General features: G+C 50.2%; 1 protein-coding gene across 1 annotated transcript in view; it reads left to right on the top strand.

The window, feature by feature from the left end:
* Positions 1 to 3,276: 3,276 nt before the first annotated feature.
* The window catches only part of BTBD2 (BTB domain containing 2), a 59,921-nt gene continuing 49,786 nt past the window's right edge, over positions 3,277 to 13,411 (top strand). The window contains 3 exon segments of the mRNA XM_037824053.1: positions 3,277 to 3,348; positions 3,351 to 3,404; positions 3,407 to 3,699. Of these exon segments, the coding sequence (XP_037679981.1) occupies positions 3,277 to 3,348; positions 3,351 to 3,404; positions 3,407 to 3,699 (419 nt within the window).

The raw sequence follows: 13,411 nt of genomic DNA, 5'->3' as shown, positions 1-13,411 counted from the left end.
ATGCCTGCCCGAGTCCCTGTTTTCATTTCTTTGGCATATGCATCCAAGAGCGGAATTTCCGGATGACGAGGTAATTCTACATTGAACTTCCTGAAGAACCGCCAAACTGACTTCCACAGCGGCTGCGCTGTTCTACGTCCCCACCAGCTACGCATAAGGTTCCTATTTCTCTGCATCCTTGTCTGCACTTGTTTTTTCTGTTTTTTCAGTAATGGCCATCCTAGGGGTGTGTGACGTGGTAGCTCATTGTGGTTTCGATTTGCATTGCCCTGATGGCTGATGACGTGAGCATCTTTCTCTATGCTCACTGGCCATGGGTCCTTCTTATTTTTTGATGCATGTCAAAGTTGCAGGCATTGGGCCACTGCCCCTGAATAACTCCGCATGCAAATAGTTAGCATATCATTCACAAGAGTTTGATATTTGCTTACTTTTTCTTTTCCTTTTGACGTAAACCTCTGGATGAGGGCTTGCATACCTGTGAGATGGAAACTTCTGTTAAGATAGAGAATGCACCATTCACCCTGTGGTTGGAGAATGACAGCTTCAAAAGATGCCACTTCCTAATCCTGGACCCTGTGAACATCCCCTCCAGTGGCAAAAGGGGCTTTGCAGATAGGATGAAGTAAAGGACCTTGAGGTGGGGGATTATCCCGGATTATCCAGGGTGGGGGTGGGGGGCAAGTGTCCTTATAAGAGGGAGGTGGGGGGTCAGGGTCAGAGAAGGAGATGTTGGGGTGGTGTGGGGCCATGAGCCAAGGAATGTGGGCAGCTTCTAGAAGCTGGAAAAGGCAAAGAGTCTGCTGGGACCTCCAGAAGGAAGAGAGCCTGTCGACAGCTTGACTGTAGCCCAGTGAGATCCATGTCACACTTCTACCCACAGCACATAGCATAATAAATCCGTGCTGTTTTGAGCCACTAACTTGGTGGCTATTTGTTTCAGCAGCCTTGGGGAACTAATAGACACCCCCGGAAATGACCTGGCCTCCCCCCCGGTGACACATCTAAGTCTCAGGTGTGGTACTGGGTAACTGTTCATATAAATAACCACACACAGTGTCTGGGATTATTACAAGGGACGCAAGAACAAAGCCACTTCTTTGTCATTACTGGGAGGTGTTCAAAGATGTTCACTTGGGGCAGATGTATCAGTTATGTGCCTTTGGCCATGAGTAACAGAAAACCAGACTCAACTTGCTTAAAACTGTAAGGACATTTATTGGCTCGTAGAACAAAAGCCCTGAGTAGCGAGGCTTGCAGGTACGGTATGATCAGGGTGCTTTGGCTGAGTCATGCAGACCGATTCCTTCCATTTCTCCACTCTGCCATCCTGGGGCTCAGGCCCTCAGGCCCCCTCCTCCTTCTCACTCCACAGTAATCTTTTCCCGAGTTTCCCATCCATGGACTTTGATCTCATCAGCCCATCCATCCCTGAACCAAGCAGCTAGGAAGACACTCACTCTTACCACGTTGGTAACTGTTATCTTAGACCTTAGTTTCCAACCAGCAGTTATCTTAGACACTGTCGATACTCATATCATTATCTGGATTTATATCTTGTTAGCAGATAAAACAAATGAGAAATGACACAAATTATAACCAAGAACTTCAGAGACTTCTATGGCTCACCAAATGATAAAAGAAAAATGTAAAATTGTGGTTTGGGTGAGGGGCTAAGAATTTAAGTAGGTGTATTATAGAGCAAGGGTCTGCAAACTTTTTCTGTAAACGACCAGATAGTAAGTATTTTCTGCCCTGCAGGCTATGTGTTCTCTGGGGCAGTTACTCAGCTCTGCCTCTTTGGCGCGGGAGCAGCCAGAGGCAGATGTAAATAAACGGGTGTGGCTGTGTGCCAATAAAACTTTATTTACAACCACAGGTGGAGGGCTGGATTTGGCCAGAGTTTGCCTATTATTTTGCTAGAACAAAGTTATCTTTTCTAGTCCATCACTGAAGGGGCCTTCAAATGAGTTTGATAATTGGAGAGGTCACCCCAATGGCCAAACTGTGGTCCCCGATTCTTTTCTCCACCTAAAGGGCTCCAGATAGCGGATTCTGTAGTTAGAGGCAGGGAAGGTGCAATATGGGGAATATGTTTGCTAGCAAGTGAGGAGGCTTCTCAAAATTCTGGGGGGCACACTTGGGGGTCCCCCTGCCATCAATGAAGATTACAGTTCACTAAAACAGCTGGAGTTTGTGAGTGCACGTGAACCCATAAAGATTCTCAAGAGGAAAGAACCAGGATTTCCTTTCTTTGTCCAGGGACTAGTACTATGTCTGAACCTGATTTTATTCAAACATAAAAAAAAAAAAAGTTCTGATTTCTGTTTGTCCTTTTTCAGCACCTCCGTCCAAAAAGGGCGATATCCTCTTATCAAATTATATATATTCATGAAGATTCCAAGTCTATAAAATCATTCTATTCTTTGTATAAAACAAAGACAACAAGGAAATATACTTAAGTGTTAATACTGGTTAAATTAGGATGGTGGATGATAGATGAAATTCATTTTTATTTTCCTATATTTTTCTGTTTTTTTCCAAGCTTTCTTTTATTTTTTCTTTCTTTTTTTTTAATTACAGAAGTTGTAGGTTTACAAAAATCCATAAAATAGAGTTCCCATATTGTGCCCTATTATTAATGCCTTACATTAGTGTGGCATTTATTTCTCATATATTACTTTGAGAATGGAAAAAACAAAACTTTGCATCCCCTCTCCCAGGCTGCACCCCCGGGTTGCTCCAGGGACCCCATTTTGGGCCTCCCTCACTTCGGGTGCCTCATCTTTCTGACCGTTGCTCTCTGTCGCCCTTTGGCGGCGGTTAGCGGTGCGGAGGCCCCAGTGCGCGGACACCCCCTCCCGGGCCTGGGGTTTGGAGTCTGGGGGTCCAGGATGCGGGATTTGGGGTCTAGGTAGGGTCTGCAGCCTGGAGTTCAGCGTCCGGGATCCGCGTCTAAAGCACCAGAATCTGGGGTCTGGGGTCAGAGTCTGGGGTCCACGGTCTGGACAGTGGGGTCGGGGATCCGAGTCGGGCGGCGCGCGCCCTCCCCTCCAGCCCGCAGGCCCCGCCCCCGCAGGCCCCGCCCCGTCCTCCCCGCAGGCCCCGCCCCGCCCTCCCCCAGGCCCCGCCCCGTCCTCCCCGCAGGCCCCGCCCCGCCCTCCCCCAGGCCCCGCCCTCCACCAGGCCCCGCCCCGTCCTCCCCCAGGCCCCGCCCCGCCCTCCCCGCAGGCCCCGCCCCGGCCCCGCCCTCCCCCGCGGCGCCGCACCGACAAGATGGCGGCGGGTGGGAGCGGCGGGCGCGCGTCGTGCCCGCCGGGGGGTCGCGGGCTCGGGCGCGGGGGGGCGGCCCGGGGCCCAGCGCCAACGCGGCCGGCCCAGCCCCCGGCAACGCGGCCGCCGCCAACCGCCCGCCGCCGCCGCCGCCGCCGCCGCCCCGGGCCCCCGCCGCCCCCGGCGCGCCCGCCCCCCGGCCCGGGCCCCAGTTGCGAGCGCGCAGGCCGCGGCGGGCGGCGGGGAGCGGGCGGCCGAGGAGGCGGCGGCGGCGGGCGCGCTGCTGCGGGAGCCCGCGTACAACTGGCAGGCCACGAAGCCCACGGTGAAGGAGCGCTTCGCCTTCCTCTTCAACAACGACGTGCTCTGCGACGTGCACTTCCTGGTGGGCAAGGGCCTCGGCGCGCAGCGCGTGCCCGCGCACAGGTGCGCCCCCGCGGGGACCCCCGGCCTGCCCGCTGCACCCGTCCCGGCCCTCCCCGGCCTCGGCGCGCGCCTCCCCCTGCCACCCCCGGGCCCACAGCTACCCCACCCACCCTCTTGCCGCTGACCCAGGGGACCCCAGCTTGCCCCCTCACCCCCCAGTTTGCCCCTGCAGGGGTCTCGTCTCCCCAGTTCCCCCCACCCCGCACCCTGAGCCTCCCATGTGCAGCAGCACCCCCCCCTCCCCGGGCCAGTGGTCACCGGCCCCCCCAAGCCCCCCTCCTGCAAGGATGGGATGCTCTGCCACATCCTGGGGCAGCCCCCAGGCTCCAGGGCGGGGGAGCTGTGGGTCCCCGTGACCCCACTCCCCGCCGGACCTGGGGGTGCCTCCGGCGGGGGCTCCCAGGGTGGGTGCCGCTCCCCCCTCATGTCCCTCCAAGCTGCCGCGGACCCTTCCCCTCCAGGCTGACGCGCAGCTCTTACTGCGTTTGTGCCCCTGAGAACCTTTGTGTCCGGTTTTCTCTTGGCTTTTTATGCACAACAGGGTCCCCCCCCTCCCCGTTTGGGTTTCCCCAGTGGCAGGTTGTGGGGACTCGTGGTTGCGTCCCCTGGACCTTCCAAGGCTTGGCTTCCCTGTCCAAAGGGGCCTGGCCTCTGCCGCTGCCCCCCAGGCTTATAGTGGGGGGCCCTCCTCGCCCCCCCAGCCTCCCTGCACCTGGCGCCTCGGCCTGCTCGTTGTGTTCCTCTATGCACCTTGGCACTGTTGGACTCGATAGATGCTCCTTCAGCCCCATCAGTCCCCTCAGAACATGCCAGAATAAGTAACACAAAGTTGGTGGCCCACTCTCCCTCCTGGTGGAGTAGGCCTTTGGGGGATCTGGGGTTTCTGTTGGAGGGAGCCAGTGGGACCCCCTCACCCCGGCCTTAGGGCATGTGCCTGATTGCTGGGGTGTCCATTTGCTTGGCGGCAGAGCGGGGCATTAAAGGGGGTTCTGGCTCTCACAGCATTGGAGTTGGGTCTGGAGGGGGGCATCTAATTAGCCTTTCTGGGCACTGTGGGGTCCCTCCAGGCTGCTCTGGGGAGGGGTGGGTCTGACCTGGTCCAGGGGCAGCACATGCTGATGGGGTGCATGGGGAGGGGATGGGAGGGGAGCACTGCAGAGTCTGGGATGTGCGGGCCGACAGGAAGGAGCTGGGCAAGTGGGAGCCACAGCAAGGCCGGAGCTGAAGGAGCGAGGGGGCGTGGATTGTGGAGTGATGCTAGAGAAGTGTCGGAGGTCTTTGGGAGTGGCCGAAAGGGGAGGCGTGTCCGCGGCCAGGTAGGAAAGGGGCTCAGCAGTGAGGGAGGGAGGGGCTGCAGCGGGTTTGGGTCTCCTGACTTCTGGCTTGAGCGTCTGCTGGTGAGGACGGGCTTTGGGAGGGGGTGTTAGCGTTCATGGGACACGCTTTGGGGGACGATATGCCCGGCAGGGTGACCTGTTGGTATTTGGGTTGGAGGAGTGCAGCTGCACCCTGAGCAGGTGGGATCTGGGGTTCACGGTGTGTGGGGCCCCGCGAGCTGCAGGAGCAGGCTGGCGGCCTGGGGAGAGCAGGTGGATGGAGAATCGGGGCTGTTAGGACTGATTCTAGAAATGCCAGCGGGGAACCGCCGGAGAGCCGGGGTCTCAGGGCAAAGGGGCAGGTGGGCCTGCAAGGCTGGGAGAGGTGGAGGCTGCAGAGTTGGGGGCTTCCTGGGGGGTGGGGCAGGCCATGGGGTGCACCCCCCTTCAGAGCCGGGGCCGTGGCCCTGGAGCAGCTGTGGAACCTGGGACGCAGGTGCGCTTTGGTTTTGCGATGGGCTGGGGGTGCATGTTTATGCTGCTGGCCCTCCACGGTCTGTGACCAGGCCCCGTCCCCTCGCAGCTCGCCTGGCCGGTCCCAAGGGCCGTGCACCGAGGGCGCCCAGGCAGGGGTGTCGGGCCACCCAGCGGTGAGCGTCCTGCCCCGGCCCCGCCACGGTCACCAGCTCTGAGGTCCCCGGGAGAGATGGCCCTCGCTCGCCTCCTTTCTTTGCAGGCCTAGGGTTGTAATTTCACTCTCGCGTCTGACGTTTCACCTGCGTGGATGGCACAGGTGATTGCTGGGCCTCAGCGCCCTCACCTGAGAGGTGGGGCAGGTGGGACGCCTGGTCGGGGATTCCATGGGTTAGCGGTGCGCGGGGCCTCGGGCTGGGCTTGCTGCCGGTGGGGGCACGGCCCCGAGCAGGAAACGAGCCCCGGTGAGCGGCTCCAGAGAAAGCGGCAGGCCTGCCCTGCAGGAGAACCCCATGTGTGAGGTGTGTGGACGTGGCATCCGGAGCTGGGTTCCTGCCCCACCCGGGCCGGGCACAGGGACTCGCCTCTGGAGAGCAGGGCAGGGAGGGCGCAACGTGGCGGCTTGCACAGGGGAAACTGGCCGGGTCCACCCAGCACCGCCAGCTGTGTCAGGTGGGCGTCCCAGCCAGGAGGGGATGGGACGAGATGGGCACAGTCACCCACCTCATGGATTGGGCGGTGCCCCCAACCCTGGAACCTGTGGGTGGAACCCTGTTTGGAAAAAGAGTCTTTGCACAATCATAATGAAGTTTCTTTTAAAAAAATTTTTGTTGTGGTAAAATATGCAAATCATACAAATCATTTTAACCCCTTTTAAGTGGACAATTTTGTGGCCCTGTGGATGGTGACAAGACTGTATAACCTTCACTACTGCCTGACTCCAGAACGTTTTCATCATTTGAAACGACAGCTTGCGCCCATGTAGCAATAACCCCGCGTTCCGTCCTCCCGCCACCCCTGCTGACCACTGCTCTGCCCACTGTCTCCATGACTTTGCTTATTCTGGTTAATTCATAGGAGAGAAGTACCCAATGTGTGTCCTTTTGTGTTAGGCTCATTTCATTCAACATGACGTCTTCACAGTTATGTTGCGGCACAGATCAGCCCTTCACTTCTTTTTACGGCTGAGTAATATTCCCTTGTCTGGATGGACCACATTTTGTTTCTCCATCCGTCTGTCGATGGACCCTTGGGTGGCTTCCATCATTTGGCTCTTGTGAATCAGGCTGCAGTGGACACTGGTGAGCAAGTATCTGTTCGAGTCCCTGCGTTTACTTCTGTGGGGAAATTCTGTACTTAACTTTTGGAGAAACTGCTAGCTCTTTCCCACAGTGGCTCCACCGTTTCATAGTCCAGCTCCACCTGCTCACCACCACTTGCTGCTTTCAGTTCTCTTCACAGGAGCCATCCTTCTGGGGACGAGCTGGTAGCTCACTGTGGTTTGGGTTTGCATTTCCCTGACAGCTATGAGGTTGAGCATCTTCTCATGTGCTTTTTGGCCATTTGTGGATCTTTGTGGGAGAAACGTCCATCAGTTCCATTGCCCATTTTTTTTCAAAATTCAGTTTTATTGAAATATATTCACATACCATACGATCATCCATGGTGTACAATCAACTGTTCACGGTAGCATCGTATAGTTGTGCATTCATCACCCCTATGTATTTTTTGAACGTTTTCCTTATACCAGAAAGAATCAGAATAAGAATAAAAAATAAAAATAAAAAAGAACACCCAAATCACACCCCCATCCCACTCTATTTTTCATTTAGTTTTTGTCCCCATTTTTCTACTCATCCATCCATACACTGGATAAAGGGAGTGTAATCCACAAGGTTTTCACAATCACACTGTCACCCCTTGTAAGCTACACTGTTACACAATTGTCTTCAGGAGTCCAGACTGCTGGGTTGGAGTTTGGTAGTTTCAGGTATTTACTTCTAGCTATTCCAATGCATTAAAGCCTAAAGAGGTGTTATCTATATAGTGCATTAAGAGCGTCCACCAGAGTGACCTCTCGACTCCGTTTGGAATTTCTCAGCCACTGAAGCTTTATTTCGTTTCATTTTGCATCCCCCTTTTGGTCAAGAAGATGTTCTCAATCCCACGATCTGTTGCCCATTTTGAGAACTGGGTTGCTTGGCTTTCTGTTGTGAGGGTTTTGCTGACCGTGGACCCGTCGGCCGTCTTGGTGGGAGTCAGGAGTGGAGATGCAGCCGTGCGGGGGGCCCTGCAGAAGGTTCTGTCGTCTGGTGGTTCGGACCCCTGTGAACTCCGCACACAGCTGACGAGGTTTCCCTGTGATTCGTGTGAGCCGACCCCCCGCCATCCTGCACGGAAAGGGACGGGGAAGGGACGGATGGAAGGAAGGTCGACTTCCAGGGCAGAACCGTGGACGCCGAGGCCCGGCCGAGAGGCAGCTTCACCCTGGATGGGGGCAGGGCTGCCACCCGCCCTGCAGGGAGAGAGGGGGCCTGCGCCCCAGTGTTTCGGGGGAGCCCGGGGGCTCAGAAGGGTGGGGCTGCCGCTCCCTCAGGCCCGGAGGACAAGACATCAACCCACAGGAGACTCACCTGGAAACGTGATGGCGTCTGCCTTGCTGGTTTGGGAATCGTGTGGGACCCACGACTCCTCTTTCCTTCCAGCTTCTTCCTTCTAGAATGGGGATGTCTGTCTTATACTTGTCCCACCTTGGTGTATCGGAGCAGGCCCATCAGAGAGGAATTCTGTCCCTCGAAGGGCCACACTCGGGGCTGAGGTTGTGAGACTTTGTCCTTAGCACTGTTCAAGATGGCGTAAGGCTCCTGGGATGCTGGGATGGGGTGAGTGTCATTTGCCTGTGGGAAGAACATGTCTCTTTGGGGTCCAGTGGATGGACAGTTTGGGACTGAATTGTGTCCCCAAAAGGCATGTGCGGGTCCCAGCCCCTGTTCCTGGGGGTGGGAGCCCATTTGTAAAAAGGCGCATCGGAAGTGTTGCTGGCTAAGGTGTCCATAATCCAATATGGCGGTCGTCCTTGGAGCAGAGGAGATCAGCACAGAGAGGAAGCAGGAAGTCAGCAGAACCCAGGATATTCTAGTTGTTTCTTGTAGGTAGAATCGTGCAGTACCCGTCCCTCGGTGTCTGGCTGACTTCACTCAACGTGACAGTCACGTGTATCAGAACCACGTCCTTTTTCACGGCTGGATAGTATTCCATTGTGTGCATGGACCACTTCTTGTTTCTCCATTCATCTGCTGGGCTTTGGGTGGCTTCCACCATTGGCTGTTGTGAATAACGCTGCGATGAGCACTGGTGTGCAGCTATCTGCCCAGGTCCCTGCTTTCAGTTCTTTGGGGTTACTCCTAGGAGTGGGATTGCCAGATCTGATGGTAATTCTGTAACTTTCTGTACAACGGTTACTATTTCTCTACAGCCTGTCCAGAACTTGTTACTTTCTGTATTTTTCCCCCAGATTCTCCCCATCTCTCTGTTCTGCCATCACTGTTTTGTGCATGTGTGTGTGTTTTAAAGAAGCTTTTATTGAGATGAATTCACATACTGTAATATCAGCCATTCTAGTTGGTGTGAGATGTTTTGTAATTTGCCTTTCTCGAATGGCTAGTGACGTTGAGCATCTTTTTATGTGCTTATTGGCCATTTGCATCTCTTTGGAGAAACGGCTAGTCAAGACCTTGGCCCATTTTTTAATTGAGTGGTTTTTTTGTTGTTGTTGAGTTGTTGGAATTCTTTAAATATTCTGGATATTGATATTAAAACCTTATCAGATATGTGGTTTCTGAATTTTTTCTCCTATTCTGTAGGTTATCTTTTCACTTTCTTGATAATGCCCTTTGATGTACCAAAGTTTCTAATTTTGATGAAGTCCCATTTATCTGATTTTCCTGTCGCTGCCCATGCGTTCAGTATAAAGTCTGAGAATCCATTGCCTATTGCAAGGTCCTGAAGAGAATTCTCCAGGTTTTCTTCCAAGAATTGTATCATTTTACCTCTTATATTTGGGCCTTTGCTCCATTTTGAGTGAGTTTATATATGTGGTTTGAGGTAGAGACCCTTCATTGTTTTGCAGGTGGATATCCGGTTTTCCCAGCACCAATTGTTGAAAAGACTATTTGTGGCCATAGATGTATAGTTAATTTCTGTGCCCTCAGTTCCATTCCATTTGTATCTGTGTGCCATGTGCACACTTTTTTTTTTTTTTTTAATCATCATTTTATTGAGATATATTCACATACCACGCAGTCATACAAAACAAATTGTACTTTCGATTGTTTACAGTACCATTACATAGTTGTACATTCATCACCTAAATCAATCCCTGACACCTTCATTAGCACACACACAAAAATAACAAGAATAATAATTAGAGTGAAAAAGAGCAATTGAAGTAAAAAAGAACACTAGGTACCTTTGTCTGTTTGTTTGCTTCCCCTACTTTTCTACACATCCATCCATAAACTAGACAAAGTGGAGTTTGGTCCTTATGGCTTTCCCAATCCCACTGTCACCCCTCATAAGCTACATTTTTATACAACTGTCTTCGAGATTCATGGGTTCTGGGTTGTAGTTTAATAGTTTCAGGTATCCACCACCAGCTACCCCAATTCTTTAGAACCTAAAAAAGGTTGTCTAAAGTGTGTGTAAGAGTGCCCACCAGAGTGATCTCTCGGCTCGTTTTGGAATCTCTCTGCCACTGAAGCTTATTTCATTTCCTTTCACATCCCCCTTTTGGTCAAGAAGATGTTCTCCATCCCACGATGCCGGGTCTACATTCCTCCCCGGGAGTCATATTCCACGTTGCCAGGGAGATTCACTTCCCTGGGTGTCTGATCCCACGTAGGGGGGAGGGCAGTGATTTCACCTTTCAAGTTGGCTTAGCCAGAGAGAGAGGGCCACATCTGAGCAACAAAGAGGCATTCGGGAGGAGGCTCTTAGGCACAACCATAGGGAGGCCTAGCCTCTCCTTTGCAGCAACCGTCTTCCCAAGGGTAAAACCTATGGTAGAGGGCTCAACCCATCAAACCACCAGTCCCCTATGTCTGTGGTCATGTTAGCAACCATGGAGGTGGGGTAGGCGAATACCCCTGCATTCTCCACAGGCTCCTCAAGGGGGCACTACATCTTTTTTTTTTTTTCCTTGTTTGTCTTTTTTCTTTTCTTTTTTTTTTTTTTTAACTTTCCCTTCTTTTTTAAAATCAACTGTATGAAAAAAAAGTTAAAAAGAAAACAAACATACAATAAAAAAACATTTCAAAGAGACCATAGCAAGGGAGTAAGAAAAAGACAACTAACCTAAGATAACTGCTTAACTTCCAACATGTTCCTACTTTACCCCAAGAAAGTTACATAATATAGCAACATTTCAGTGAACTTGTTCCTACTACATCCATCAGAAATTAACAGACCATAGTCATTTCTGGGCATCCCCAGAACGTTAAATAGCTTATCTGTTCTTCTTGGATTATTGTTCCCCCTTCCTTAATTGCTCTCTACTGCTAGTTCCCCTACATTCTACATTATAAACCATTTGTTTTACATTTTTCAAAGTTCACATTAGTGGTAGCATATAATATTTCTCTTTTTGTGCCTGGCTTATTTCGCTCAGCATTATGTCTTCAAGGTTCATCCATGTTGTCATACGTTTCACCAGATCGTTCCTTCTTACTGCCGCGTAGTATTCCATCGTGTGTATATACCACATTTTATTTATCCACTCATCTGTTGAAGGACATTTGGGTTGTTTCCATCTCTTGGCAATTGTGAATAATGCTGCTATGAACATTGGCGTGCAGATATCTGTTCGTGTCACTGCTTTCCGATCTTCCGGGTATATACCGAGAAGTGCAATCGCTGGATCGAATGGTAACACTATATCTAGTTTTCTAAGGAACTGCCAGACTGACTTCCAGAGTGGCTGAACCATTATACAGTCCCACCAACAATGAATAAGAGTTCCAATTTCTCCACATCCCCTCCAGCATTTGTAGTTTCCTGTTTGTTTAATGGCAGCCATTCTAACCGGTGTTAGATGGTATCTCATTGTGGTCTTAATTTGCATCTCTCTAATAGCTAGTGAAGCTGAACATTTTTTCATGTGTTTCTTGGCCATTTGTATTTCCTCTTCAGAGAACTGTCTTTTCATATCTTTTGCCCATTTTATAATTGGGCTGTCTGTACTATTGTCATTGAGTTGTAGGATTTCTTTGTATATGCAAGATATCAGTCTTTTGTCAGATACATGGTTTCCAAAAATTTTTTCCCATTGAGTTGGCTGCCTCTTTACCTTTTTGAGAAATTCCTTTGAGGTGCAGAAACTTCTAAGCTTGAGGAGTTCCCATTTATCTATTTTCTCTTTTGTTGCTTGTGCTTTGGGTGTAAAGTCTAGGAAGTGGCCGCCTAATACAAGGTCTTGAAGATGTTTCCCTACATTATCTTCTAGGAGTTTTATGGTACTTTCTTTTATATTGAGATCTTTGGTCCATTTTGAGTTAATTTTTGTGTAGGGGGTGAGGTAGGGGTCCTCTTTCATTCTTTTGGATATGGATATCCAACTCTCCCAGCCCCATTTGTTGAAAAGACCATTATGGCTCAGTTCGGTGACTTTAGGGGCCTTATCAAAGATCAGTCGGCCATAGATCTGAGGGTCTATCTCTGAATTCTCAATTCGATTCCATTGATCTATATGTCTATCTTTGTGCCAGTACCATGCTGTTTTGGCAACTGTGGCTTTATAATAAGCTTCAAAGTCAGGGAGTGTAAGTCCTCCCACTTCGTTTTTCTTTTTTAGAGTGTCTTTAGCAATTCGAGGCATCTTCCCTTTCCAAATAAATTTGATAACTAGCTTTTCCAAGTCTGCAAAGTAGGTTGTTGGAATTTTGATTGGGATTGCATTGAATCTGTAGATGAGTTTGGGTAGAATTGACATCTTAATGACATTTAGCCTTCCTATCCATGAACATGGAATATTTTTCCATCTTTTAAGGTCCCCTTCTATTTCTTTTAGTAGAGTTATGTAGTTTTCTTTGTATAGGTCTTTTACATCTTTGGTTAAGTTTATTCCTAGGTACTTGATTTTTTTAGTTGCTATTGAAAATGGTATCTTTTTCTTGAGTGTCTCTTCAGTTTGTTCATTTCTAGCATATAGAAACATTACTGACTTATGTGCATTAATCTTGTATCCCGCTACTTTGCTAAATTTGTTTATTAGCTCTAGTAGCTGTATCGTCGATTTCTCAGGGTTTTCTAGATATAAGATCATATCATCTGCAAACAATGACAGTTTTACTTCTTCTTTTCCAATTTGGATGCCTTTTATTTCTTTGTCTTGCCGGATTGCCCTGGCTAGCACTTCCAGCACAATGTTGAATAACAGTGGTGACAGCGGGCATCCTTGTCTTGTTCCTGATCTTAGAGGGAAGGCTTTCAGTCTCTCACCATTGAGTACTATGCTGGCTGTGGGTTTTTCATATATGCTCTTTATCATGTTGAGGAAGTTTCCTTCAATTCCTACCTTTTGAAGTGTTTTTATCAAAAAGGGATGTTGGATTTTGTCAAATGCTTTTTCAGCATCTATTGAGATGATCAATTGATTTTTCCCTTTCGAGTTTTTAATGTGTTGTAATACATTGATTGTTTTTCTTATGTTGAACCATCCTTGCATGCCTGGAATGAACCCCACTTGGTCATGGTGTATGATTTTTTTAATGTGTCTTTGGATTCGATTTGCAAGTATTTTGTTGAGGATTTTTGCATCTATATTCATTAGGGAGATTGGCCGGTAGTTTTCCTTTTTTGTAGCGTCTTTGCCTGGTTTTGGTATTAGATTGATGTTAGCTTCATAAAATGAGTTAGGTAGTGTTCCA

This window comes from Choloepus didactylus (assembly GCF_015220235.1).
Source record: "Choloepus didactylus isolate mChoDid1 chromosome 25 unlocalized genomic scaffold, mChoDid1.pri SUPER_25_unloc1, whole genome shotgun sequence".
Classification (NCBI taxonomy): Eukaryota; Metazoa; Chordata; class Mammalia; order Pilosa; family Megalonychidae; genus Choloepus; species Choloepus didactylus.
This window is presented reverse-complemented; position numbering and strand designations above follow the sequence as displayed.